This window comes from Lepidochelys kempii, chromosome 3, assembly GCF_965140265.1.
Source record: "Lepidochelys kempii isolate rLepKem1 chromosome 3, rLepKem1.hap2, whole genome shotgun sequence".
NCBI lineage: Eukaryota > Metazoa > Chordata > Testudines > Cheloniidae > Lepidochelys > Lepidochelys kempii.
This window is the reverse complement of record NC_133258.1, coordinates 154,274,490-154,301,285: the sequence shown is the minus strand read 5'-3', so window position 1 is coordinate 154,301,285 and position 26,796 is coordinate 154,274,490. Positions and strand designations below refer to the sequence as shown.

Below are 26,796 nucleotides of genomic sequence, written 5' to 3'. Positions count from 1 at the left end.
ATGCCTGCTATCTGTGCCTCAGTTTCCCCATCTGTCCAGTGGGGATAATCAGAGTTCACTGACTCATTGGAACGCTCGGAGGCTTAAATCATTACTGTTCAGAGAATGCTTTGAGATCATTGACTGTATGGGGCTAAAGATGTACAGATTTATTATAACTGCATATGCTACTACTTGGGCAGACTGGTTAGATTCATTTTCTGCCTTTTGCCAGTTTCACTTTGTAGTTCACCTATACTTAAGGCCAATTCTGTGTATGTGGCTTTATAAACACCACAGGGTAAATTTTAAATAGCTTACCTAAAGCTGCGTCTTTTATTACTGAAGTATTTTTTACATTAATGAAATCATTTAATACTTCAAAAAAAGTTACATTTTGTGCATAAAACTAGTTGACAGTGTCCCTTTAAGATCAATTGAAACAGCTCTTCAATAAAGATTTTAAAAAAATCTGTACCTGAAACAGGAACTGTATTAGAGGGATTTTGATCAAAACAGGGAATGCTTGTCCCATAACTCCTTTCCTGGAAGTACACACAGTATGAGACATTACATGATGCTTTTTATGGACAGATGGTGATAAATGTTTGGTGTCCCAAGGGATTTATATATAAAAACAAACTGAGATCTTCCTGAATTTCCTAGAGTGAAACTGAATTCCACACCATTTAATTATTGCACATAAATAGGCACACCTGGTGGCTTATGCTTTTGGCAAGTTATATATTGGGCTCTCTTCAAAACTGATTTGCTTCTGTTAGGGGATGACCCACTGTTTTGAGCATCCCCTAACTCCTGGGCATGACTAAGCTAAATTTCCACCTCTCTAGTGCTTCCTCTGGATGTCCAGGGGTCCCCTTCTTCTTGTGAAGGCTCGGCCTTCCTACCAGGTCATTTACCACCAATCCCTCTCTCAGGGTATCAGAAACCTTCGTCCAACATGGATAATCAACACCCATAGTCACGTGCTAGAACTCCCCCTGCAAGTGCAAAACCAAAAGCAACCTTAACTTTGCTGGTGCAATACCACCATGATTTTTTCATTTTGTCTTGTTTGTTTTGTGTATTCACTCCTGCACTGTAACCCTAGTTAAGGGCAAAGTCACAGAAGTGTTATAGGATGACTTAGGGTGTATGCACCACCTTTCTGGTGGATGGTGCCCATAAAATTAAAAGCCTGCTACTCAATCATAGCTAACGGCAGGCTTCTGGGCGGCAGCTCCGTGGCTGTGGTGGTGGCGGCAATTCGGTGGCGACTGCGTGGGGTGGCAAACTTGCTAGAGCCTCCCCTGGCTAACGGAATTGCTCCTTCGTCTCAAATGGTAGGGGCTTGTGCTTTTGATAGTGAGAGTCCTAAAGTTAATCCCCCTTGGTTTTTTATCCTAGCTTTTTTATATCACCAATTTTAATAATGATTCAAATCAACAAGCAGGAAAACTTGATTTAAATCACTGATTTCTAATCATGTTTTGCATTTGTACTTTTTAGCTATTTTCTGAAAGAAAGATGGATCCTCATTGATTGATAACCATTAAAATATGTTGATTTGAAACTAAATATATCCTTTATTGTGAATTTTGTGCTTCTTTTTGCTAACTAGGAGGATAAAATAAATTGATTAACATTTATTTAGACAATTATATAGCTTAACTTGTGTAGTGCCCCCTATCCATCCGGTTACCTCCTTTAGTGTCAATCTCCTTAAAGGTTTTGATGGACAGGCCTGGGATCCCGCCACCCACTCAGCAGGGTGTAACTTTTAGATTGACCCTTGGCATCTAGGTGTGAGTATTTCCTTGGGACAAGACTCCAGCATGGGTGTGTCCTATATCTCTCCAGTACAGTGACCAAGTGGGGAGTTATCTGGTTTGAGTGAGAGTGCTTTGGCCTTATGACTTGCCCAATCCTTCTCTTCTAGGTCTGCTTTTCATCATGCCATACTGTTCCTTCTCATCTCTGCACACCCTGAAAAGTGACTGGCCCGATACTGTTGCTCCTTATGCAGGTGTAAGTCAGGAGTAACTAATGAAATCTGTGGCATTACACTAAAGTAAGTGAGATGAGAATCAGACCTAGGACATGCAGTACCAGCCCACATCTCACGTGGGTTCCTAGGGGTGCTGGTCCATGATGCACACTGAACTCTTGCTCGTGACAATGGATAATATCACCTTTGCAATGTTCAGCACTGTAGTAACATTGCCCAGGATCTCTGCACTTCGGCCTTGTCTTTGTGGCCAGAAAGGTTCTTTTTTTTTTTTTTAACCTCATGATAACTAAGATGAGTGAGCTATCCCAAGGTAAAACCACTGTGATAACAAGGCAACTCAGTTGGACCACAATTTAAACCAGAGGTGGGCAAACTTTTTGGCCAAGGGCCACATTTGGGTGGGGAAATTGCATGCAGGGCCATGAATGTAGGGCTGGGGCAGGGGGTTGGGGTGCAGAAGGGAGTGCTGCATGTGGGAGGGGTTGCGGTGTGCAGGAAGGGGCTCAGGGCAAGGGGTTGGGGTGCAGGGGAGGAAGGGGGCTCCGTGAGCTGCCCTTGCCTGCAGGCACCACCCCCCGCAGCTCCCATTGGGCGGGGTTCCAGCAGTGCACAGAGCCCTCTGCCCGCTGTCCCCTAGGGGCGATGTGGTGCCAGCTGCTTCTGGGAGTGGCATGGGGCCCGCGGTGCCACAGGGGCGGCAGTCCTGTGGGCCGAATCCAAAGCTCTGATGGGCTGGATCCGGCGTGCGGGCCATAGTTTGCCTACCCCTGATTTAAGCTCAACAACAGTTAGCCTGAGGCTGACCTTGCCTACTTCATCTTGCAGTAAACCTAACTTTTCTTGCCTTCCCTGTGTTTTTACTTCAAGATAGCTCATCTGTGTTAGTTACCTTGAGATAAAAAACACACCCTTTTTAGCAGCCAAGACAAGGCCTCAGGCTGACTAAAGACAATTTGGCCCATGCGACAAAAATCCAACTAGGTAAGGATGTGGCAACAGTATAAGTCTTTTAGTCCTCAGCCATTCACAGCATGGAAGCAAAGAGTCTCAGGCTTTGGATTCACAAGTGTCCCCATGTAATAATGTTCATGAGACAACAACACTCTTGTACCAACCCCACCCACCCAGTGGAGTCACGTATTAATTTATACGCTACGCCAAGGCTTTTTGTACCTGAGACAGGGCTTCAGGCTGCGATGTCCGAGGGGAAGACGAGTAGTTACTATTTCTGTATGTGAACAAATATGGATACTCCTGCAGAGAGAAGATACATTTAATGGCCATAACAGAAAGACAATCAGCTGCTGTTGAAGACAATTGGCCACTTTCAGATCAGACAAAAAATTGATTCAAGTCACCACTCATCCAAGTGCTTCACTTTGTGTGGGACTCCATTTTACTGCTGAAATTGATCCAACTACAGACACTTCTCTCCCTTTAAAGAATAATTCACTTTATTCATTTCAGACGAGATGCACCCAGCATCTGAACAACTATGAAAGATCCAGTGTGGCAAGGTGGTTTAACTACACATTGCCATGAAGTCCAGTTTTCAGGCAAAAATCCTTGGTTCAACATTTTAACAATACAAAATAGTTTAAGAGGCTTAGAGGCCATTTGTAACCTAAAGCTTTGTGAGCAGACTCAGGAACTGTGTCCCCACACATTTAGGACTGAGCCGTAGTCTCTTAAAAAAGGCACCCATCTGTATAAACAATTAGATAACTTGGAAATTCTGTAAGAGGCAGTTAAAATCCCACATTAAAAAGAAAGTCCTGTTACCTGAGATGGGCACTGGGCCCGAAGCATCTCTGTATAATGATAATGCTCTTTCTTCCCAACTGGTTCCATCTAGAAGAGGACAGAACACAAGTGTCTTATACTCAAGGGGATGCAGCCGTAAATCAAGTGTGTTAGGATCTAGAGTTTAACTGCAGACCCATCTCTGTCACATACCAATACACAAAAACACTGTGATGTGTGTGACTTAAGCTGGCTCTATGCATAACATCAAACCACAAAAGCAAGGAAATGAAAAGTTAAGGCATCTCACATAACCAGCTTCGTACTCCTCCACCTGGAGATGACCTATTTCCGCACTAGAGCTAACACCACCTCCTTAACTCTGCCCCAGTAGGGATGCCAGCCTTCCAACCCCATTCCCCAGTCTCCCCACTACCATTAACGGTCACACTTCCCCAAGAATTCCCTCCCTCCCCCATCTACCTTATATTCTGGAAAAATCACACTTCATTCGTTTAGGCAGGATGGCTTTCTACAGTGAATAGTTTTTAAGGGGCCTTGTCAAAGTTCACCAGGAGCAAAGCCTTTCGTGCCAGCACCCCTTGCTAGTCATTTATCAATTGATTGAAATTCAACTCAAAAGGGCCCCTAGGGTTTTCAAACTCCACCACCACCAGTTTATTGCCTGCTTTAACCGCAAATCAGCTGGATTATTCGGCCCTGATGCAGGCCTGGGTTCTTTGGGTTAGGTTAAGGGAGCTCTTCTCTTGTCCCAGCATCAACCAGAATTCACCCTCAGAAGAAGCAGGCAATCCTTCTTATTTCATCTAGTAGGCCCTGGTTGGCTACTGCCTCCTCTCTACCCTTTTAGCCCCTGGAGAACCAAGTCTGTTGACTCAACCAGTACAAGAGCCTGAGTGGCTTCTCTAAGCAGTGCCCAGAGGTGCAAACTCACGGTCTCTTTTTCCCCAGTGACACCTTTGTGTCAGGGAGGCAACGCCTCCAGCAAGGGGCAGAGAAAGCCTGGTACCCCCTGTCACAAGCCCACAAAAATCACAAGACTCAAAATGTGAACCTTTTTTAGGGGCCAATTTTTAATTGATTAGAGCTCAGACTAATTAACTGATTTTCTTGAAACTGCTCAGAAAATTCAAGCTTTCCTGAGAGATTATATGCTGAAAATTTGGGCAGATACACTGTTTTTAATGTTAAAAAAGGGGGGGGGCCTTGAACTTTCCATTTAAGTACAAAATGGAACACAATCTTAACTCTGACGGAGCAATGGCACCACCCTGATTCTTTCATTTTTGTTTGGGTGCTATTTTTAATCACTCCCTGTGATCTGACTTTGTGATAAAGAGTCACAGAAGTGTAATACAATGCCCTTACTGCATGTGCACCATCCTTCTGGGGAACAAAGCCCACAGAATTACAAGCTTGCTATTATCACAGCTAATAGATTTGCTCTTTTATCTTAGGTGAGCGGGGCTTGTGCTTTTGATGGTACTGCTTTTTACTCCCATTTTTTTAATACACGCAGCCACCGCTTGTTACAAAAGCACTATGTGTTGCACCTCAAGGCTGGATACAGGACTGTTTTTTTTCCTACCCCTTGTTTCTCTTCCCACAAGATGGGACAACTATTAATGCATCATTATGGCAGCTGATGAAACTGAATATTGACAGATGCAAGACGAATATTGGAAGGAATAACTGGACTACTCTTACTCCTTGCTGGGTTGTAAATTCATTGTAAACACTCAATAAATAAACTTGGGCACCGTTGTAGATCACTCAAGGAAAGTCTTTGCTCAATGTGCAACCATGGTCAGAAAAGCAAGGGTGCATAAGGAATGGGACAGAAAACACTGAAAATATTATAATACTATTATATAAGTCATTGTTACATTCTCGCCTGGAATGTTCAGTTTTGGTCATTCCATCTAAAAGGAAATAAGACAAAGGGTTCAGAGACAGGGTTACAAATGCTTAAAGACTTCTGTTGGAGAAGCATTTGGAAAGGTTAGGACTGTGTAGTTTAGAGAGGAGAGGAATAGGAAGGAACATGACTGAAATATAGAATACAATGAATGTAGAGTAAAAATAATTTGGGAGCTCCCACCTTACTCTCTCATAAGCAAGAATGAGGAGCCATTTAATTAAACTGATAAAAAGAAATGTTATTTTTACACACCATAGCCTGTGGCACACGTGGTCACAGGCTTATGGCCAAGAGGTTAGTAGATTTCAAGAAAGGATGAGACATTTGTATGGATAATGAGAAGAACCACAGTTACATTAGACAAGATTTAAAAAATATTAGAAAGGATATAAACCTTCACACTTTAGGACATAAACTAATCCTTAACTGATGGGAGATAGAAAGGTATTTATCCCATGAGCAGGTTATTCTATTTGGTCCACCACAGAATTTTTCATCTTCCCCTGAATTTTCTATTACTGGCAATGTCAAAGACAGGATACTGGACTAAATGGACCACTGGTCCAATCCAGTTGGGCAATTCCTATGTTCCCAAAATAGAAGTAAAATGTTTAATGAGCATATAGAGGATGATGGATAGTACAAATCCCTCTGTGGTCGCTACCCAATTAGGGTTCTTGTCTTACTGACTTGTTTTTCCCTATCTTGTAGGGCTGGACTTTTCATGGTCTATTTTGTTACATGAATCATAAGTGAGGACAAGAGCAAAAGCTTCTTGTCTAAATTCTTTAATACAAATGAAGGGCACTTAGCACCTAGATATATTTCCAGAGATAATGTTACAAAGCATTTACCCAAATTAATCAAACTGTCCATTGTAGATATCGGCATGGTAATGTGATGGTGGACTAAATATACAAATAATTACTCACAGCTTTTCTCAACCACCTGCCAATTTTTAACAAACCACTTTCTTAAATATATAAAGTTTGTTGGAACCTTGCTCCCGACCAGCAATTAAGTATTTTGTAAAAACATCTACAGGGCACCTGGAATTCACACATCAAGTGGAAGGAGCAGAGCATTTTGGAGACAAAAAAATCGGCTCCTTCCTACTCTGCTGAGTATTTACTGCCACACTGGCCATGATTTATATCTCGTATCAGCTCCTGCTGCAGTGGGTTTGTTTTTTAGCAGATATCACTGGATGTTATTCTGATGATAGTAAGAGCTTCCCCTTGTCAGAGATGCTGATCAGATAAAGAAATCTTCTGTGCCTTTTGAACTCCAGAGATTCTTACCTGTCATATAGTCTTATGCAATTGTAGGCAACCATAAAGGGATTGCAGATAAGAAAGTCTACTCAGAAAGATGCCTTTCTGAGAATCTCCAGCTTTACTAAGAGATTTCAGTGTTGAAAGAGCAGAGGCATGGAGATGAACAGCCTTAGGTCAGTTCATCGACTCAAATGGCATCTCCAAAAATATAAGAAGCTGACAGCAAATCCTGGAAAGGCCCATCTTTGACACTACAACTTCATTTTTCTTAACGTCTGCCACACACACATGAGTTTCCCAAAATGTCTCCAGAATTAAAGTGACAAGAATAAATTACAGAAGAGGGGAGTGTTAAGAGGTGTAGTCAAGGGGGCCAAATAAAGGATATGTATTCGGTAGAGATGTGAATTTATATGGAGAGTCAGTGAAGCAGAGTGATACAGAGAGGCTGTTCCAATGGCCCGAGCTGCAGAGAAGAAGGCTCTCCCACCAACAGGTACCAGATTACTGTGTGAAGGCAGACAGGGGAGTTTGATGCTAGGTGAGGGCAGTGATTTGTCTGGGAGCTGTGTACACATCCATGGAGAGCTTTGAACATACGGAGATAAATTGACTTCAGTGGAGCCAGGATTTTGCCCCTGGAGTGCAGTTTTGTACTGGACCCTGCAATGAATGGGGGGGGGCAATAGAGTTGTTTCAGGATGGGGATGGAGAGGTCACACTTCTTTGTACAATACGTGTGAGAAAGACAGCAGCGTGTGGCATTCTGCACACGCTGGAATCTGGAGAGCTGGGATTTGGAAAGACTAGAGGGAAGGGAGGCTTAATAGTCTAGATGCAATGAGCACATGAACCCAGGAATGACAAAGTTCTAATACATTCTCTAATTTTAGCTGCTGAGATGCTAATTGCATAGTCCAGTAAAGATGTGGGGTGGGGATGAGAGGTATGAAGGCGGATTCTAGTTTAAGGCTTTAATAAGAATCTCCTATGGCTTCACTACCTGATGCCGTTTGCCAATGAAATCCAGGATTCTTAAAACATTGGCCGAGCCGATCCCAGACAAAATGTTTCCACCTTCTGTTAGCAAAGTGCAATTTTTGGTGGCAAAAATTGGCAAAATTAGCTCCCTCCCCTTCAAGTAAACTCATTATTTGCACCCAGTGGGAAAAAAGCTCTTTCATAGACATTTCACAGGGAAAAAATTGTGCTTAGCAGATGGAAAGGCAGATTTTTGCCCTAACTCTTTCATATTTGTGTGAATAACCTCAGTAGTTTTGCACTTAAACCCATTCAAAAATAATATTTAGTTTAGGAAGTGTTTTCTGTCTTCAGATGTTTTACAAATCATTTAATTAGTGCTGGTAATATTTGTGCGAGCTAGGCAAGTATCATCAGCCCTGGTTTATAGGTGGGGAACCTGAGGAACCTGAGGCAGACTATGTGACAGTGCTTAAATTGGCTTTCAGTCCTCCTATTAATTTAGCTAGTGAAACTGAGCCAAACACAATGACACCGGAGCACAACACATCTTATCATGGCATCTGCCTTGCAGTAAAAGAAGAGTTGAGATATGAACTTTGACATTATCCTTATGAGCATTCATGGATAACAGAGATGCAGCCCCTTTGTTCCAAGGTTACAACCCTGATTACGATTAAGGCTATGATTATGTCACGGAGGTCATGGAAGTCACGGAATCTGTGACTTCCATTGCCTTCCGTGATATTTTCTGCTCCGGGACTGGAGCTCCCAGCCAGCCCCCACACCCCGCAGCTCCCAGCCACTGCCCTGGTGGAGGGACCCCACAGCTCTCCAGCCGTGGCAGGCACGGGGACTGAGCTGCAGTGGGTGGATGGGGGACCCCCTGCAGCTGCCCAACTGCCCTAATCATTTTTGTTGTCCTTCTCTGCACCTCTGCCAATTTGAATATATTGTTTTTGAGATGGGCTGACCAGAACTGCACACATGGATTTATATAGTGGCATTATGATATTTCTGTTTTTTTATCTATCCCTTTGCTAATGGTTCCTAAAATTCTGTTCACTTTGATGACAGCTGCTGCATATTGAGTGGATGTTTTCAGAGTACTATCATGAGTGGAAACAGCTAATTTAGCCCCCATTACTTTGTATGTGTACGTGGTATTATTTTTTGAAAGTGCATTACTTTGCATTTATCAACATTGAATTTCATCGGTCTTTTGTTGTTCAGTCATCCAGTTTAATGAGATCCCTTTGTAACTCTTTGCAGTCAGCTTTGGACTTAACTATCTGCACATTTTGCCACCTCACTGTTCACCCCCTTTTCCAGATCATTTTATGAGTATTTTGAACAACATAGGTCTCAGTACAGAACCTTGGGGGACCCTGCTATTTACCACTCTCCATTGTGAAAACTGACCATATATTCCTACCATTTGTTTCCTGTCTTTTAGCCAGTTACTAATCCATGAGAGGACCTTCCCTCTTATCCCATGACTTCTTATTTTGCTTCAGAGTCTTTGGTGAGGGACCTTGATAAAGGCTTTCTGAAAGTCCAAGTACATTGTATCCACTGGACACCCTTGTATACATAGTTGTTGGCTACCTCAAAAAATTCTAGTAGACTGACGAGGCATGATTTCCCTTTACAAATGCCATTTTGACTGTTCACCAACATATGTTCATCTATGTGTCTGATAATTCTGTTCTTTACTATAGTTCCAACCAATTAGCCTGGTACTGAAATTAGACTTATTGGCTGTAATTGCCAGGATCACCTCTAGAGCATTTAAAAAAAATGGTGTAATTTGGTACAGAAGCAGATTTAAGCAATAGGTTACATACCACAGTTAGATCTGCAATTTCATATTTGAGTTCCTTCAGAACTCTTGGATGAATACCATCTGGACCTCATTATTTATTACTGTTTAATTTATGAATTTGTTCAAAAACCTCCTCTATTCACACCTCAATCTGGGACAGTTCCTCAGATTTTTTTTTTGTTCTCTTACTGTTTTGTTTATTTTTTTATTTGCGGTATACATTTAATTTGAGCCTCTGTTAAGATATTGCCTCTCCCCTTGTTGGTTCCATGATAAGCTGCTCAAGAAGTGATCATTTATAGTGTCTAGACATTTTATCTCTGCATCTCTTCCTTAGGTTATACATACCCCGTCAGTATGCAGATAATTGAAACCCCCCATTATTATTGCATTTTCTGCCTTTGTACCCTCTCTGATCTCCCTGAGCATTTTACAGTCACCATGCTGAGCAGGTGGTCAGTATAAATTCCTACTTCTATACTCTTATTGTTCCAGCATCAAATTTCTATCCATAGACATTCTATGGTACAGCTTGATTTATTTAAGATTTTTACTTATGCTTTTTTTCACATATAGTGCCACTCCCCCACCAGCCCAACCTACTCTGTCATTCCCATATATATTGAACCCTGGTAGTACCATGTCCCATTGATTATCCTCATTCCACCAAGTTTTCAAAATGCCTGTTATATCAATATCGTTCTTTAATGCCGGGCACGCTAGTTCACCCATCCTAGTATTTAGACTTCTAACATTTGTATATAAGCACGAGTACATTTTGTCAATATTCAGTTCTTTGCCTTCATGTGTTATATTTAAATGGGACTCTTATGTTTGACTCTTCTTCACTAGTTCCCACCTGTACTTTACCAACTTCTTTCCTATCCTTTTTACTAAGCTATAGAGCTTCCCCTTTAATAAATTCATCCCTAGGGGATGTCTCCACCTGAACTGTGTGCTCCTCCGCACCTGTTGGCTTTCCCCCAGCCCTTTGTTTTAAAAAAAGCTTCTACAACATTTAATTTTACATGCCAGCATCTGGTTCATTCATTAATATCTGCTCCTCAGAAAACAAAACAAAACAAATCCCTGTGGTTTTCTTTAACATAGCTCTGCTAACCACCATTTATTTATTCGCTTTAATTTAATCCTTTTTAAAAATATGTGTGTGTGTTGAAATGTGGCTGCTGGCATGACTAGGGAAACAAACAAGAAGGCTGGAAAATTTTGAAGGAAGAGGCAAATTTCTAAATAAAAAGGGGGGAAATGCCTTAAACTGAAATTCTGGTAACAGATCAGATACATCTAAACAGCAAATACACTAAAGGGAGCATTTTCAAAGCACTGGGACCAGACTTCACTTTAGACAGGTGCAAAAAATGTGTCTGAATTTTTGCCCCCAATTAAATTAACTGCAGTCACAAATCAGAGTGCTCTGTCCTTCACACTCATTGATCTGCAGTCACCATCAGCTAGTTGGAGGTGGAAGTACCTAGAGCTCTGCCCAAATTCAATTACATGCACAAATGTTGAGAATGCGAATTGCCTTTTGGTGCTTATGCTCTGGGGTTAGGAATGTCCGGATTTCTTTGAAGCACCAGTCCCCAGAAAGAGACATTTTCAGCCTTCTGCAGCTGTAAGGAGTCTGTCTATCCTGGATCCAATGCAAGCCTTGAGGCAGAAATGGAGGCGCCTCCAGACCAACCATCCCCTTCAAAATAGGAACATTTTGGCAAAACTTTATAAAAGGGTTTATTATTATTTGTACTGCTGTGGTACCTAGGAGCCCCAGTCACGGATTAGGACTCCATTATGCTCAGCGCTGTAGTGTTATAACTGTTATAACATCCGTTTAGGAACTGGAAGGCCAGGCCAAGACCCGGATGCATTCTCTTGGATGGGGTTCTGTGTAGCTGATCTGTGACCCTGTGAGAGAAGTCAGGCTCACCAACAGAAGGGATTTTTCTTTACTTTTCTGTACCCTTATGCGTGTTTGTGCCTGCCCCATATTTAGGAGACTCTGATGTTGAAAGGAGGACATCTCAGGGAATTTTCAAAATGCTTACTGCAGTGTACATAGCTTTGTAACTGAAAGGAGAGGTCATTCTGGACTGCGTCATTCTGGACACCTTTAAATATAGAGTAGTCTCCCTACCTGTCTGAGGGTGGTAGCTATGAGGGAGCTTTCATCAGCTTCCCCCATTCCTCGCAGTACTGCTAATGGCAGAACCCTCCCTACTTAAGGACTGGCTGGCTTCTTGGTTCCAGGCATTTGTGCTAAGCCTATTCAGCCCTAACATCTTCAACACTTCTTACCATGTTGTTCCAGAGACCCACGCCCAAGGCAGAGCACTCCTCTTCAATGATTTCCTCTGGTGTCTTTGGTACGGAATTGCCATTAACCTGCCAGCCCTGGAAGAGAAAACATTTTAGAATAAGACATGATGGAACAGCGCTACCTCATTTATGCATTAGGCCTGGAATCAATGCTTGGAGGATGAAATGATACTCAGCACTGGAAAAACCCAGTTATAAAATAATCTGAACAAGTAAACATGCACCAGAAGCCGACCTCCACTGCAGCTTCTGAGTAGAGAGACAGAACAGGACACTGTTCAGAGACATGACTGATGTACTTGGTACTAGGAGGCAGCTCTGAAAGGGCAATACATTCTATGATATAGCAGGAAGATCAGAGTAACTGCAAAGCAGGTAGTGATAATGAGAGTCACATGTGCAGGTTGAAGAAGAATATGCTAATAGGATTAACAGAGCCTGCTTTGGAATAAAGAGCTATTTCTCTAAGCTGATGTTTAAAGGTATTTTAAAGCATTGGCCTAAAGAACTTGATCTTGACCCTTTGATAGCACATATTGTGCAATATTTTTCAAGTAAAAGCCACAGTGTTTGACAGACTTTAGTAGCTCATGCACAACATCCTGTGGGTCTAGGCAGCTCTGTCATATATCAAAGCAAATGAAGAAAACAAGTGCAATATAGCTTTACATTTAAAAACAGCTAGTATCGGAAAGCCTGTGCTGTCACAGTGTAATTCTTAAAATCATGTGTGTCAAAGAACTGAAAAGGGCTGAAAATTTAAAAACTAGACAGCAACAGACCACAAATTCCAGTGGTAGAATCATAAAAATTTAGAGTTGGAAGGGACCTTAAGAGGTCATCTACTAAGTCCATCCTTCCCACACGGAGGCAGATCCAAATATATCTAGGCCATCCCTGATAGCCATTTATTTAATCTATTCTTAAAAACCTATGACAGGGATTCCACAGCCTCCCTATTCCTAACCTTTCTGTGATAAAGTTCTAGCTGCTGCAATGACTAGATGACCTCCTGAGGTCTCTTCCAACTAGGGTGACCAGATGTGCCAATAAAATCGGGACTGTCCCGAGTTTTAGTTCTTTGTCCCGTGTCCCAATCAATGCACGGTCGGGACACCATTTGTCCCGATATTGCAGCTTTGGCCACTCTGGTGTTTTTTTGTTTTTGGGGGGGTTTTTTTGGCTTCCCCCATGTGTCCCAATATTTTGTCCGTTTCATCTCGTCACCCTACTTCCAACCCTAATCTTCTATGAATGACATTTATACTTCAGGGATTCCATCAAGAAGTTATTCCTAGATGGTCACCTGATGCAGCCAGACTATATCAGGAATTTAAATCCCCCAAGAATGAACACAAGGTTATAAAAGTAGAGACCTTTTTCATCTTCTAGATCAAAGCAGGCAATAGCAATAGAAAGAAACTGTTTCCAAACTGAACTTCATGCATTGTGGTCAAAAGCCTGGCAAATTATTAAGAGACTGAACAGAGATTCTAGTCTGGACAAAAGAGAATTGCCAATCACCGAAAACTCCATTGCATCCCAGCTAGTGGCCAATGGCAAAACTCCTAACTGAGATAAAGCCTTCAGCTGTGCAGTTAAAATGATGGTTGGTTGCTGAGAGATGGCAGTCTCTGGGAGTGGACATGAACCCGATGGCTCCTTTTACCAATCAAGAGCATGACAGGGCTGTACATCAACTCCTGGTCCAGATAATATCCACAATGAGTTTGTCTCTCACCTCGGGCCAAATCATCAAAAGTTGGCTGCTTCAGTTTCTGATCATTGGACTCAGGATTGCAGACTCCCCAAAAGTTCAGTGCAGAGCAAAGATCCTAGCTGTTCCCAAGCCAGGTAAATCACTGATAGGCCCCAAGAGCTACCAACCACTGTCTCTGCTACGTGATACCTACAAAGTCCTGGAGAAACTAATTCTGATGTAGATTAATGAGGTCATCTATCCCCAGCTGCCTCGCATTCAGGCTGGATTCAGGAGGGGATGGTGCACCCAAGATCAGGTTCTTTGACTCAAGATGTGGAACATGCATTTGAGTCAGGAAAGAAAGTTGGTGCAGGCCTTTTTGATCTCATGGCAGCCTATGACACCATGTGGCATATCAGCCTGATTGCCAAAGTGTTGCAAGTGATTCCTTGTAGGCCTATGCTCTGGTTCATCTAAGAGATTATTAGTAACTGACAATGCATCCTGCAAGTCGAGCAGAAAATCAGTCCCATTAAGCGTCTCTACAATGATCCTCCACGGGGATCAGTTTTGGCTCCCATTTTGTTCAATAATACACACATACGACCTTCCCAATACACAAGCAGAGAACAATGTGTATGTTGGTGACAGCCTTATTTCCAACGCTGGGTACAACTTCCACAGAACTGAAGGGAATCGCAGCCAAGACACAGATACTTTGTCCATTTTCTTCCAGAAATCTCAGTGAAACCAAGACTGTGGCAACTACTTTCCATCTCAACAATCATCTTGCCAATCAACCCATCTCCATCAGTGTCCAAGGGCAGCCACAGCCATTTCAATCAGTTGTCACATACTTGGGAGTAAAACTCAGTTGTAGCCTGATATACCAACCTCACCTGGAACACCTGAATGTGAAGCTCTCTTCCGACACTGCCTTGATACAAAAACTATTGGGGAGCTTCCTGGGGAGCAGACCCTTCAATCCTTCATACATCTGCATTAACCCTGCTGTTTGCACCCTCAGACCACAGAGCAGTATTCAGCTGGAGCAGCTGCCATGCTGAGCTTGTCAACACGGAACCAAGTTCAGCCACGCATATTATTAATGGCTGCTTGAATTATACACCAGCCCCCAGTCTGCATGACACACTGTTGTGACTATTGGGGTTGCAAAGTGTACCCGCATTGTGAACTCAAATGTAAAAAGTATGTGGAAGTTCATCAGATGTTAAAATAACCATGAAAACTAGGTCAACTTGTTTACGACACTGAATGTTTAACAAGTGCAAGAGAACCAGACAAAGAGGCTGGATTAGTCTAAAGCAAAAAGGCCATTTTGATATAATCCCAGGACTGCTGAAATCATGCTTGGTAAAAACTGAAGATGTGGAGTCAGAAGTTAACAGACCAAAATTAGTGTGACAGATATTAGGCCTAATCAGTGGACAAAATAATGAGGGGGATGAACTATGCCACCCACTTTTCCCCTTTTTGGGTTTCTTAAGAAAAGAGTCTTTGAAAGAAACATTATCAGTGCAATTCAGCTCTCCCTCTCATCTCCTGTCCCACCTTGCATCCCAGCTCATCCTTCAACCTGCCAACTCGTTTTGATTCATCTAAAAGACTTTCTTCCTTAGAGGAAGGCTAGCTGTCTTACCTCTTGTTTAAGGAACTTTGTTTTCACCTGAGAGTGCTAAAAGCCGTCACATTATCATGACATCCAGTCCTCATCCCATCCAGGGGGATACCTAATTTTCAGCACCTCGAAGGCATGTATGATCTTGTATTGTATTCCCTTCCCTTTTTGGGTTATTTTCTGCCCCACTGTTTCTTTCTTCCTATTCTTTCTCATTCTCTTGGCTTTTCATTGAATCCTGAAGTCAAATCATATTGCATCCATCCAAACCTGCCTTGTCGAAGTACAAAAGGTCCAACCGGATGATGTCCCTGACCAGATTGTAACTAATCAGGGTTCAAGCAGTAGATGTTGTGGTCTACTTGCCAGCCAAGCATCCACTCATAACTAACCAGTGGGTCAGGGTGCCAAAAAAAAAAATCAACAAAAGCCATGTTTCACCCATCTTTTCTATCCTGTCTGTCTGTTACAAACAGGATGAGTGAATGCCTTTCACATCAGGACTGAAGGTAAAATTAACCTGCTCCTTTTCTTCAAATAAAGGTTGCTTTGAAAATAAGAGACTCAATACTTTTACTCCAAAAAGGAGAAAGATTTTGATAAGGTCTGACTAAGCTGCTTTGCATAAACACTTAATCACATTTTCAGTATAAATGCTTGTTTTAATTTCTTGTTCTTTGTGTTTAATCAATAAACTTTCAGTTTGAATGGATGCTTTTGGGGGTTTGCCATGTAACTGAGTAAAACCAAGGCTTCTGTTTAAAAACAACCTGGAACCTATCTATCAGTTTGTAATGCTGGACAGTGAGAGAGGCTAAAGACACCTTTAACTCTTTGAGCCTTTGAGATGAATATCCATACAATAACACATAACTCCCCCAGACCTTTGGTAAGATGCCATGACCATTAAGTCCGCCAGGAGAGCTGTGACAAACAAAACCAACCTATTACACCTGCAACTGATGGCCCATTTTCAGACAGGAAACAATATGCAGTGCCACCTCTAATGTCAGCTCTTATCCAGGGGAGAAATCCCATCCCTGCAGACTGGGGTGATGCACCATAGCTGGTCTCTGGACATCCCTTTGCTACAGCAGCTCATATATTCTTGGACAAGAGCGTTGGTGGCCCTTTACCCTATATGGATGATCAGCACTGCCAGGGAGCTGAAAACTATGTCCTTACAAAGTGGAAGTCTCATTGGTCAGAGAGTCTAACACATTAAGAAAATTCAGGAGTCCATCACTGCACCCGCCTCCTTGTCTACTTGATTGCAGATCATGGACCAGGCTCAACAAGCTACTCTCTGGCTCATTCAGAGTTACCACAGCTATGCACTGTCTTGGCCTGGTTTCCTCCCCACTCCGTGACTGTGAGGCAGCAATGTAGATAGTAAGTCCTGGAGGAAGAGTGCCCCGTGAAACATGTGGAGTGGAGGGTGGTTTATCACCTCTGAAAATCAGGCCTCTAGGTGCATTCTGTGATCACTTCCACCTGTTTTACACAAGTGACTTAAATCAGAGTGACTTCTGGTTGACATTGTTGTAAGTGAGATTAACACTCAGGCCCTTAGTGGCTAATCCTGAGGTGTGTTCTATATGCCTGACCTTCATTGACTTTAACCAGAGTTACACATCTCAGGATCAGGCCTTTAAGGAAAGGAAAGGACCAGCTGAATATTCCTGTCTTTGTCACCAAAGGTGATCCAGAAAGGAAGGAATGGTTGATGTTCACTCACCGTTCTATGAGGCAGATTTATTTCTTGGAGGAAAGGCTGCAGAATAATGGTGAAGTCATCCCTCAAATCATACCTCCCAGATTTCAGCAGCTTTTCCAAGTCATTCTAAATGATAGATAACAATGATTTCACAGGATCAGCTCCAGCATTTGGCTGGAGAGACCACAGTACAGTTTATCCATGGCTTAAATGAATTTAAGGTCATCTCCATCCCTAATAAACCACGATAATCAAATGATGTAGCCAAAGACAAAAGGAGTAATTCAATTAAAACATGTTATGCAACAATTAGAAATCTCCCTGTGGCTCTGAGAGAATTGCATTGGATTAACACCATTTTCTTAGAAAGAGTAGCAGCTAAGGAAGGTAATCAAATCTCACGCTTAAGGACAAAAACTGGTTCCCTGCAGCTTGTAGAAGGAATGAGAAACATGAGACAGCAGCACATTCAGCCACTTGTATTATAGAAAGTTTCCAGCTTCCTCTAAATCATCCGACATTTGTCAGTACTAGAAATAAGATACTGGACTAGCAGGACCATTGCTCTAATTAGATATGGCAAATCCTATGTTACTATGAGCTATAAAATAATTCGCATCTACAAAAGGTGCTGAGATTGCTTAATTATACTAATGTTATATTACTCTCCCATGCTACTGAGCCAGAATAGATGTCAGCAGAGCTGTGATTATGGGGTAATTTGTATTAGACAAATAACCCCACACCTCCCTCACCTTGAACATGAGTATAGCAGTCTACCTTTACCACCCTAGAACAAAAAACAAGAAACATGGAAAAAGCCATACCTGGTAGGACCATCTCAATATGATGTCATCAAGTTTGGAGTCTTCGTCAACACAGTTACATGGCTTCCTGGATGCATTACTGCAGAATGAGGGAAAAAACCAAAACGAAACAAAATAAACCCAAGCTTTCAGGTAACAATTTTCGCTTGATGAGGACAAGACTGGAACTCTAATATGCCACTGACAGTCATGTGTCAGAACATGTTTGAAGGCCAGTAAGCATCAGTGCAGAAGGCTGAATATTGACAAAGACCAGAAACCACATGGGACACCTTGCTCTTCCACTTTATGCCAGAATTTTATTGGTTTCCATGTCCAATGCTTTGGACAGCTTCTTGGCTTCTGAACCTATTCAGATGGCAAATACACCAGGCTTGGTTTAGTTCAGGGTCTGTCAAGTTGGCAACACTCCTACTTGAATTAGCTGCGGCAGATAATTTAGCATTAGCTTTCAATCATTTCCATTTTCTGTCGCATTACCAAACTGAACTCTCTTGCAATACTTTGCACAGGAACTATTGCCTTAATATTGTGGTAGCAGCCCTCAAGCTGTGCAATTATTCTCACACCATATGTTATACTACACTGATTATCATTTGTGAACTGCTAGTAAACACTGTGCCAAATTCAACCCATAACTCAATGAAGTCTCATTGGTGGCTAAAGCAGGCACATCTGGCCTCTCTACCTGCCTAGTTCTATGCAATGGCTATTTACTCCATTTTTTGAGTGAAATGTAAAACTGATGTCCTGAATAGCTGTAGTTATTAAAGATCACATGGCACTTTTTACAAGAGTAGAGGGGTAGAACATGGTGTACTGGCCAAATTCAAATGTTGGTCATTAGATTTTGCCTTCTTAATTTCCACTTGCAATCTCTACTGGAGAAGGGATCTTTCTCTTCTTGACTTAAATAGCTTTGCTCTTGACCCAAACTTCAGTGTAGCATTGCTAAGCTGTTATGTAATTGCCAGCGCTCCTTTGGCATGGAGCATTTCACTGATGGGTGGAATGTCACCTATGCAAGCTTGTGAAGTACTTCAAGATGGCTATATAAGTAGTTACGGCTGTTTATAAAATATTTTAATCCAAAGAATATTCCTTTTTGAACATTGTGGCCTCTAGAATCCTAGAGTCTTTCAGAGATTCATGGCTTCTGGGATCTAGAATTTATTTGCCATTAATCAGAAATTTTCTGCAGGGAAAACATTCCAAGTGTTAATGTGCTGAATTTCATTTTGCTAGGTTCTAAAGGCATCTGAAAAAACTTAAAATGCACTGCTCACAAGACCTTAGTACATCCAGCGCAGTCAATATGTAGGCATTGTTGCCATGTCTCTGGGGTGTGTGGAAATGCAATACGCAATCAGGAACACTAAACGGAGATCATGGCCCTTACGTAGTTCAAAGAACATCTCTTTACCTGATTTTATTCTGATCACTGTGTGAAAGAGAGAAGATTGTGAGCTCAGTGGAATCCACCAGGTTTACAAAGGCTTTGGGGACCTACAGCAACAAAGGTAGAAAATTAACTTGCAGTATTTGCAATTAGAGCTTTTTATTCATTTTTAAAATAGTACTCTCTTATTGCCTGTGAAGATTTCTACTTATTCACAGAACTGGTACAGCTTCCTTCAAACTCATCAATGTGCATTACCCTTGACCAGGAGGGACCCTCTCAAAGAATCAGTGATCTCAGTCATGGCTGATTCAGTCCATGGCCCTCCTCCTGTGACTGCCAGCCAGGGTAACATTAATTTGAGAAGATGGGTTGTGATGTGGTTGTGAACTGCGGCCAATCAACTCATTTTACATACATCACTGAAAGACCACCAGGTGATGACAGCTGTCATTTATTACTGACCTACATTGCAATTGACCAGGTGAATTACCATTTAGATAGTGAAGTATGCAAGGCCTAGAGGTGAAATGTTCCTTGTTACACTGGAGTACTAATCTCTCATACCTCCTTTCTCCCAAATCAAGACGTAGCTTTCCTAAAGGACGTGCATAAAGATATCTCATTGTTATGAGCGTGAGTGACATGAACAGAAACATAAGAAGGGAAGGGAAGAGATTCTGATGATAATGAGCCAATGGGACTTAGGCAAAACTCTCACTGAAACTGGTGACAGCTGAGCTGTGGAGTGAGATTTGAGTGAAAAATGATGAAAAGGCTTCAGGGTTTGGCCCAATACATTCAAAGAGTAATAGTTTTTGCATATGTATTAGACCTTAGAGAAAAAACAAAATTCTTGATGGGTGCTATACAAATACCTTAGCTAGGATTCACAGTAAACACAGAAAGGTTCTATTTACCATTGAGATGTACTCATAAATGCTAGTTGTATTAATAAAGCAGTATGGTCTAGGTTCAGCATATTTCACTGAAATAATGATTTGCCTGGAGCAGTGGATGGACAAGCAGGAAATGACTTGCACTGTGGTCTTCAGATGAAAATGGAAAAGGGAAAAAAACTCAACATGATCTTTTTAAATGGGTGACGCCCATCTTTGGTCGGCACCAGTCATTACTAGAGGATTGACATCTTGTGTGTTAGCTAGTCTGATTGTTTGACTAGTCCCCAATAACCCTGTATTATGTACATCAATGAATAAACATGGTGATATTTTCGTGGACTGCCTGGCTCAACAGGAGTGAAATTTACTCCTGTGCAGAGGGGTCACAAGGTTAATGCACCAATTAAGATGTCAAAACAGGGCTTAAGTGGTGCATAGGCCTTAGCTGGACACCCAAACATCTAGTTATCTCTTTGTATATATCCCCATTTTTAAATGTCTTTTCATCTATAAAGTGTATGTGAATAAAACATTTGTTGACAATAGGTGGGATTTTCAAAAGTGACTGACTTAGAAGCACAAATCCCATTAAATTCAAGGAGAGATATGTGACCTTCAGTGACGTAGCCACTTTTGAAAATCCAACCCAGTAGCTTTGCAGCTGTACATGTAGCTCAGTAAGGGAACCTGGGGGAACCTGGCAAATGAATCAGGTACCGTACAGGCTTAAACCTGGTGAAGAGATCTTACTTCTTGACACAAGAAGTCCAAGACTCCGGTAAGTCTTTCCATGCTGTCCAGTGAGCGATTATCCTGTTAAGAGAGAAATAATTTAGAACAGGGTGTGTGGAAATATTCATGTGCTCATGGCACAGAGCTGGAAAAGACCATTCAAGCCATCATCAAGACCATCAGGAAAAGCAAAAAAGTCACATGTTTCTCAGAAGTGATGGGCTCCATTCATGTAGTTAATGTACCAGAGATACTACTGGTAATAGTCACATTGTAAATTCAGCTTTATCCAGCACCTAAGGCAAGAGGAATCTAGGATCCAATAATATGATTTAACTGGGTATGATTAGACAATTTAAACATAAAATCACAGACTCAAAGAGAGAGTTTTTTCATCTGAAGACTCTGAAATGGAAGAGACCTATTATGCCATCCTTGGAGCAGATTACCTCAATAAAGCCATTACTAACAGAAAATGATCTTCATACAGATATTACCTTCCTTGCGGGAAGACACACTCAGGTCACAGATCATCCACTCCTTGTGTAGCATGCCTCTATTTTAACCTTGTAAATGCCTCATCCAATTCACTCTTGGCCACCTCTGGCAAAAGCGCTTGTGTGACTTTCCTTAGTACATGTTCCATTAAGTCTAACTGACCTCGTAGTTAAATTTCCCCTTTTCAGCTCACTCCTTATTATGCCCCCTTAACCCTCTTCAATGATTCCTTCTTTCTTTTTGTGTTACTGCCTCTCAAGAATTTATAGATTGTTATCTCCTCTCCACTCCTTGAATAGAGTAATTTTCAGAGGATTGATTAAAGCCCTGGGGGAGAGAAGATGGTTCAGGCTTTATCATTTCATGGGATTTTTTTTTAAAAACAAAAAACAGACAATTTAATACAACCTGATGCACACCAAAGGCACCGAGAAATTGCTTTTTCAAAGGATCTTTATGAGCCAGAAACAAAAGTACTCAATAGCCGGGGTGGTTCAGCAAGGAGACAAGTGACACCAGAAGAAGGAGAATCTGCCACTCACTCATCTCTCCAGTTTGAATTTGACCCCTTTCAGCTGAATTTGCTGGGCAAGCAGGAAGGTGCTTAGTGGTGAGTTCAAAATATAAATGCTCAAATGTAAAACTGCAGTGGACAGAGTGCCCCAAAATGGTGAAACTCCTCGGAAGGATGATGAAGATGCAGTGAACTGTCACATGTGCTACTAGATGGTGCTCAGATACTATGGACATGAGAGTGGTACCAGAACCCACATAGAATAAAGACATCAAAAAGAGAAGCAAGAAGGTAACATTGTAGCCTGATGAAAAATGAGGGGCAAAGAAAAATATTTACACTTTTAAAGAGACTTTTTTGTTTGCTTGGTTTTTTTGTTCCTTTTCTGCTGTCCACCTGAGACCAAACCTTAACCCTTATCCCACAAGGCCAACAGGGGTACATACTCACGTGGTTAGCCTGTGCCACAAAGATCACATGGTTATTTTTAGCATGCTAGCTCAAGCAGAGCTAGTGCACTTCTGTCTACCTGGGTTGGGAGACCCTCTCCCCGCTGCAGTGTAGGCATACCCTAAGTCACACAAGACATCTCATTTTATTTAGCTTTCACATCAGAATCTGACTTGGGACACTGGCTGCTCAAAGCAAACGATTGGATATACCAACCACCTTCAGCCATTCCATCTAGGTCTTCAATTTTGTCAGCTCTCACAGCCTAGGTTGAGTTGGACGAGATGGGAGATCCCTAAGGAAAACAGCCATGCTGTCGGAGGTGCTGTTGGAGATTTAGTGAGTAGCACTTTTCCTTCCGTGAGTACTGGGTTGAGGTGGACAAGAAATTCATAATGAATAACGTACTGAATTAATTTATGCCTCTTCTGCTCACAGAATGTATTTGGTACTTACATAGTTCACATCACTCTAATATCTGTGTAAAGAGATCATGCTCTTCTCATTCATTATTGAAATTATTCACCGGTAGCATCTGCAGGTAAGTCTTGCTCTGCAGCTGGTATGATATTCTTAATTCAAGTTGTTTTGAGTCTTATGGTATGTTTGTTTCCTGACTGGATGAGTAACTCTTAGATTCAGGTTCCAGGTTCTAGTATGGCTGAGGTTTTAGGTCAGTGCTCATAATAATCCCAAGGTCCCATAGTCAGAGCTGGGATTCCTTGCTCAGATTTAGACCACACTCCGGGCAGCTTACCTGGTGGGTAGAGGCACAGGAAGAACACAGGTTTTCAGCACTAAAAAAAACTGTGATTAGCTTCCAGTCATTTTGGAAATCTATCATCTGAAAGGAAAGAGCACAAGAGAAAGCAGTTGGTGCATTGTGTACCAATGGCACTAGGGAGAAGATAAGAGCCCTGCTCATCACTTGCATTCCCCACCCACCAACCATTAGCCCTCTTTCCTGTGGGTTTAGGTGAAGCCTCTAGCAGAAACTCGAAACCACCAGAATCAGCTGAGTTCAAGTCAGCTGAACACTTGTGAGTGATGCAGATGCCATGAGACATGAGAACATGGGTGTACGGGGCCTGTTGACCCACATTAGCCTTGTGCTGCACAAGACATACCAAAGAGCAGTTGGACAGGAGATTTGAATTCACCAAATTTTATGCTAAGTCTAATCCCAAACACCTGTGGGCCATGCTCCCATAACGTCAAGGACCATGCAGTACCATGGGCTCCCAGCACAGAAAATAGTAAGTGAGCCACAGAGTCAGTTGAACAATCACATTTGCCAGTTAGGCCAAGACCCTTTTACCAAGTCACAGGTCTCCAAATGCTTAGACCCAAACAATGGGGCAGGATACAAGGAAATTAGTGCATGAAGTTTCAGGATAGGATTTTCAGAGCACCCAGCATTGGCTGAACTCTGCACTCATTGAAGTCAACCATTGATGTTAGTGAGAGCAGACTCAGTGGGCGTTTGTGATAATTCCACCCTAAGGTGAAATGAGGAAATGGGAGAGACTTACTGAGTTCTATTATATTCCAGCAGGATTCCTAAGCAGGCCACATGCCATCATAGGGATCAAGCATCCTTGATTAGCAGGAGGCAAACTAGGATTAACTTTAACCAAATATTTTGAACACCACGACAAATAGGGAGAAACGTCTTCAGAAGCAAACAGTAGGTTCTTTGGGATGGCAAGACTAATTTTGTTTTTAATAGAAACACCGGAATTCAGTAACTGTTTTTTTGTTTTGTTTTTTTAAGGCAGCATTTTCCATATCTAACAGACCCTTTGTTTTGTGTTCAATAGAACTGGTCAAAAATATCTTAAACTTCAAAATTTCATCAACATTTTGAAGTTCAAAATGTTTTGAAATTTGATTATTTTTTCTCATTTCTTTCCTCCCCTTTCCACCCCCCACCCCCAAGTGCTGGTGTTCATTGTTATGCTGAGTGTTTTAAACATACCTGCTTCTCTTTCATGCATTTCACCATTTTTTTAGCTTGATCCAGTATGCTTCTGTTGCACAAAAGGAAAGCAGAAATTGTCAAGTCATTTTTAAAGAACACTTTGGCAGATTTAATCATTGAAAAGAACAGCATGGGACTTAGGTACAAATCCAAAGACACAGTCAGGTTGCTAGGCATCTGTTTACCCCCATTCAACCCACTAAATTGTTTAGCTGATGCAAAAAGGAAGGGCTCATCTGAAATCAAAAGATCTGGTGTGTTAAATGGGCCACAGCAGGGCCGGATTAACGCAGGGGCTTTACGGGCTGCAGCCCAGGGCCTTGAGCTAAGGCGAGCCCCGAAAAAATAAATCCATAATTATATACAATTCAGTGGTCACCAACTTGTCAATCACGATCGACTGGTTGATCCTGGAGCCTCTGCCACTTGATCACGATCTCCGGGCCGCTAAAAATCCAGGAGCGCAGCAGGGCTCAGGCAGGCTACCTGCACACCATGGCCCGACTCCGCTCCCGGAAGTGACCGGCTGCTGGCACGTCTCTGTAGCCCCTGTGGGGCGAGAGCGGCTCCACACGCTGCCCCTGCCCCCAGCTCCATCCCCGCAGAAGCTGCAGGTTGGCACCTGTGGGCACGGGCAGCACATGGAGACACGCTGTCCCCCTCTCCCCCAGGGGTACGCAGAGACGTGCCAGCAGCTGGCCACTTCCAGGAGCGGCGTGGGGCTATGGCAGGCAGGCAAACAGGCTGAGCTCTGCTGCCCCGCCAGTGGGGAGCCGCCTGTGGCCTTGCACTCCCTCCTGCATCCAAACCCCCTACCCCATGTCAAAATCCCCTCCTGCACCAAACTCCCTCCCAGAGCCCGCACCCCTCACCCTCTCCTGCACCCCAACACTCTGCCCCAGCCTGGAGCCCCCTCCTGCACCCAAACTCCCTCCCAGAAAGAAACTAATATAATAGCTGTTCTAAGGTAAGAAGTAGGCTATTTTGAACTAATGTAACTATATTCCACGTGTTTTAAGACTGAAATGTAACCACAGAACGGCTTTATGTTAATTAAAGGGCAAGTTTAGTATAGCGTTAATAGCCTCCATGCCATAATTGTGATCATTTTGTTTTAAATTAGGAAAAAGACTTGTATACAGGAGCCCCACAAAATCTAATAGCCCAGGGCCCACAGGAGAGTTAATCCAGCCCTGGGTCACAGAGCCACTTGTCACTCCTGTTCCGGATACGAGAAAGTTGAGTCACATTGGCGGGGTTTGGTGTTAGGAAAGCTTGTCCTGTCCCTGCTCTACATGTTCTGAGTACAGTTAAAGGATTTCATTCTCATGGGGCTTTCAGCCCTGTACCTTTCACCAACACTAAATTCATTATTCAGCTAAAAAAAGAACTTACATAGCTTTGGTTCCGGACACTGTTCTGCTAGTTTTGGGAGGAAGTGGCTGATGCAGTACAGAGGGGTTAAACCTGCTAACAAGAGCTGAACAACACACACACAGTCAGTACATTCCCAGATCCTGGGAACTACCACTCTGCCTCTTCACCCGTAACAGAATCAAATCAGCCACAAACTGCTAGGATCTCAGGCTTCTTGGTGGGCATCAGGGACCCTCCGCTCTTATCAGTGATGTTGTTCCTCTGTGTTATGAGTTTTGAAACAGTGGCATGAAGTTGGAATGATCTGTTCTAGCCCTGGTGCCGCCTGGGTATTGGGTATCTCCCAATTGTAGCAACAGGAGCTGTGCACAGAGGATTTAGGCCGCCATGGGGCATTATATGGAAGAGAGGATATTTACAGGGAGTACGAACAACCAACTTCCCCCAGCACTGAAGGGATTTCCAAGATTAAAAAGAGCCCCATTTGTGCCCATGGAAAATGAAGAAGACATTAACTTGTTAGGGTGAAGATTTTGGGGAGATGGAAAGAGTACCTTCCCTAATCCCAGTGTTGTGGTGATCCTGTCTGCACCCGAGGAGAGGTGGCTACAATGCTCTCCACAGCAAATCAGTGCTATCCAAAAATGTCAGCTGGAGAGGTCACTGGAGAGCTATTCTGTGAAATTCCCTTGCACTCCAGGGGATTTGCATTCTGCCTCCAGAGTGGCCCTCCCTTAGCTCACTCTGACACCCCACTTATGGCTGCACTACGCACTGATGCTGCACCCTCTCTAAAGAGCCTAGCAAAGCTGCAGGACCAACCACACATTTAATGATACCTGGCAATGGATTTGCTTAGAGTTCAGTGTTGAGAACAACACAGCAAGACACACCTGATAGTGTTCCCATGCTCGCCTGAAGGAGGGTCCTTTCTGGGCTATAAATAGAAGAAAAACCTGAGTT

The 26,796-nt window shown here is 42.6% G+C and overlaps 1 protein-coding gene across 5 annotated transcripts in view; it reads right to left on the bottom strand.

The window, feature by feature from the left end:
* The window catches only part of PLB1 (phospholipase B1), a 136,107-nt gene that overhangs the window by 95,058 nt on the left and 14,253 nt on the right, over positions 1–26,796 (bottom strand). For 4 of the 5 annotated variants that reach the window (XM_073338615.1, XM_073338612.1, XM_073338616.1 and 1 more), the window contains 12 exons: positions 26,727–26,770; positions 25,852–25,936; positions 24,454–24,505; positions 23,233–23,319; positions 21,032–21,094; positions 19,404–19,486; positions 17,981–18,059; positions 17,175–17,279; positions 12,075–12,170; positions 3,773–3,841; positions 3,164–3,244; positions 458–524 (listed from right to left, as the gene is read on the bottom strand). In XM_073338615.1, the coding sequence (XP_073194716.1) occupies positions 458–524; positions 3,164–3,244; positions 3,773–3,841; positions 12,075–12,170; positions 17,175–17,279; positions 17,981–18,059; positions 19,404–19,486; positions 21,032–21,094; positions 23,233–23,319; positions 24,454–24,505; positions 25,852–25,936; positions 26,727–26,770 (911 nt within the window). The remainder of the gene's footprint in view (positions 1–457; positions 525–3,163; positions 3,245–3,772; positions 3,842–12,074; positions 12,171–17,174; positions 17,280–17,980; positions 18,060–19,403; positions 19,487–21,031; positions 21,095–23,232; positions 23,320–24,453; positions 24,506–25,851; positions 25,937–26,726; positions 26,771–26,796) is intronic. The other variant, XM_073338614.1, reaches the window with a different exon arrangement.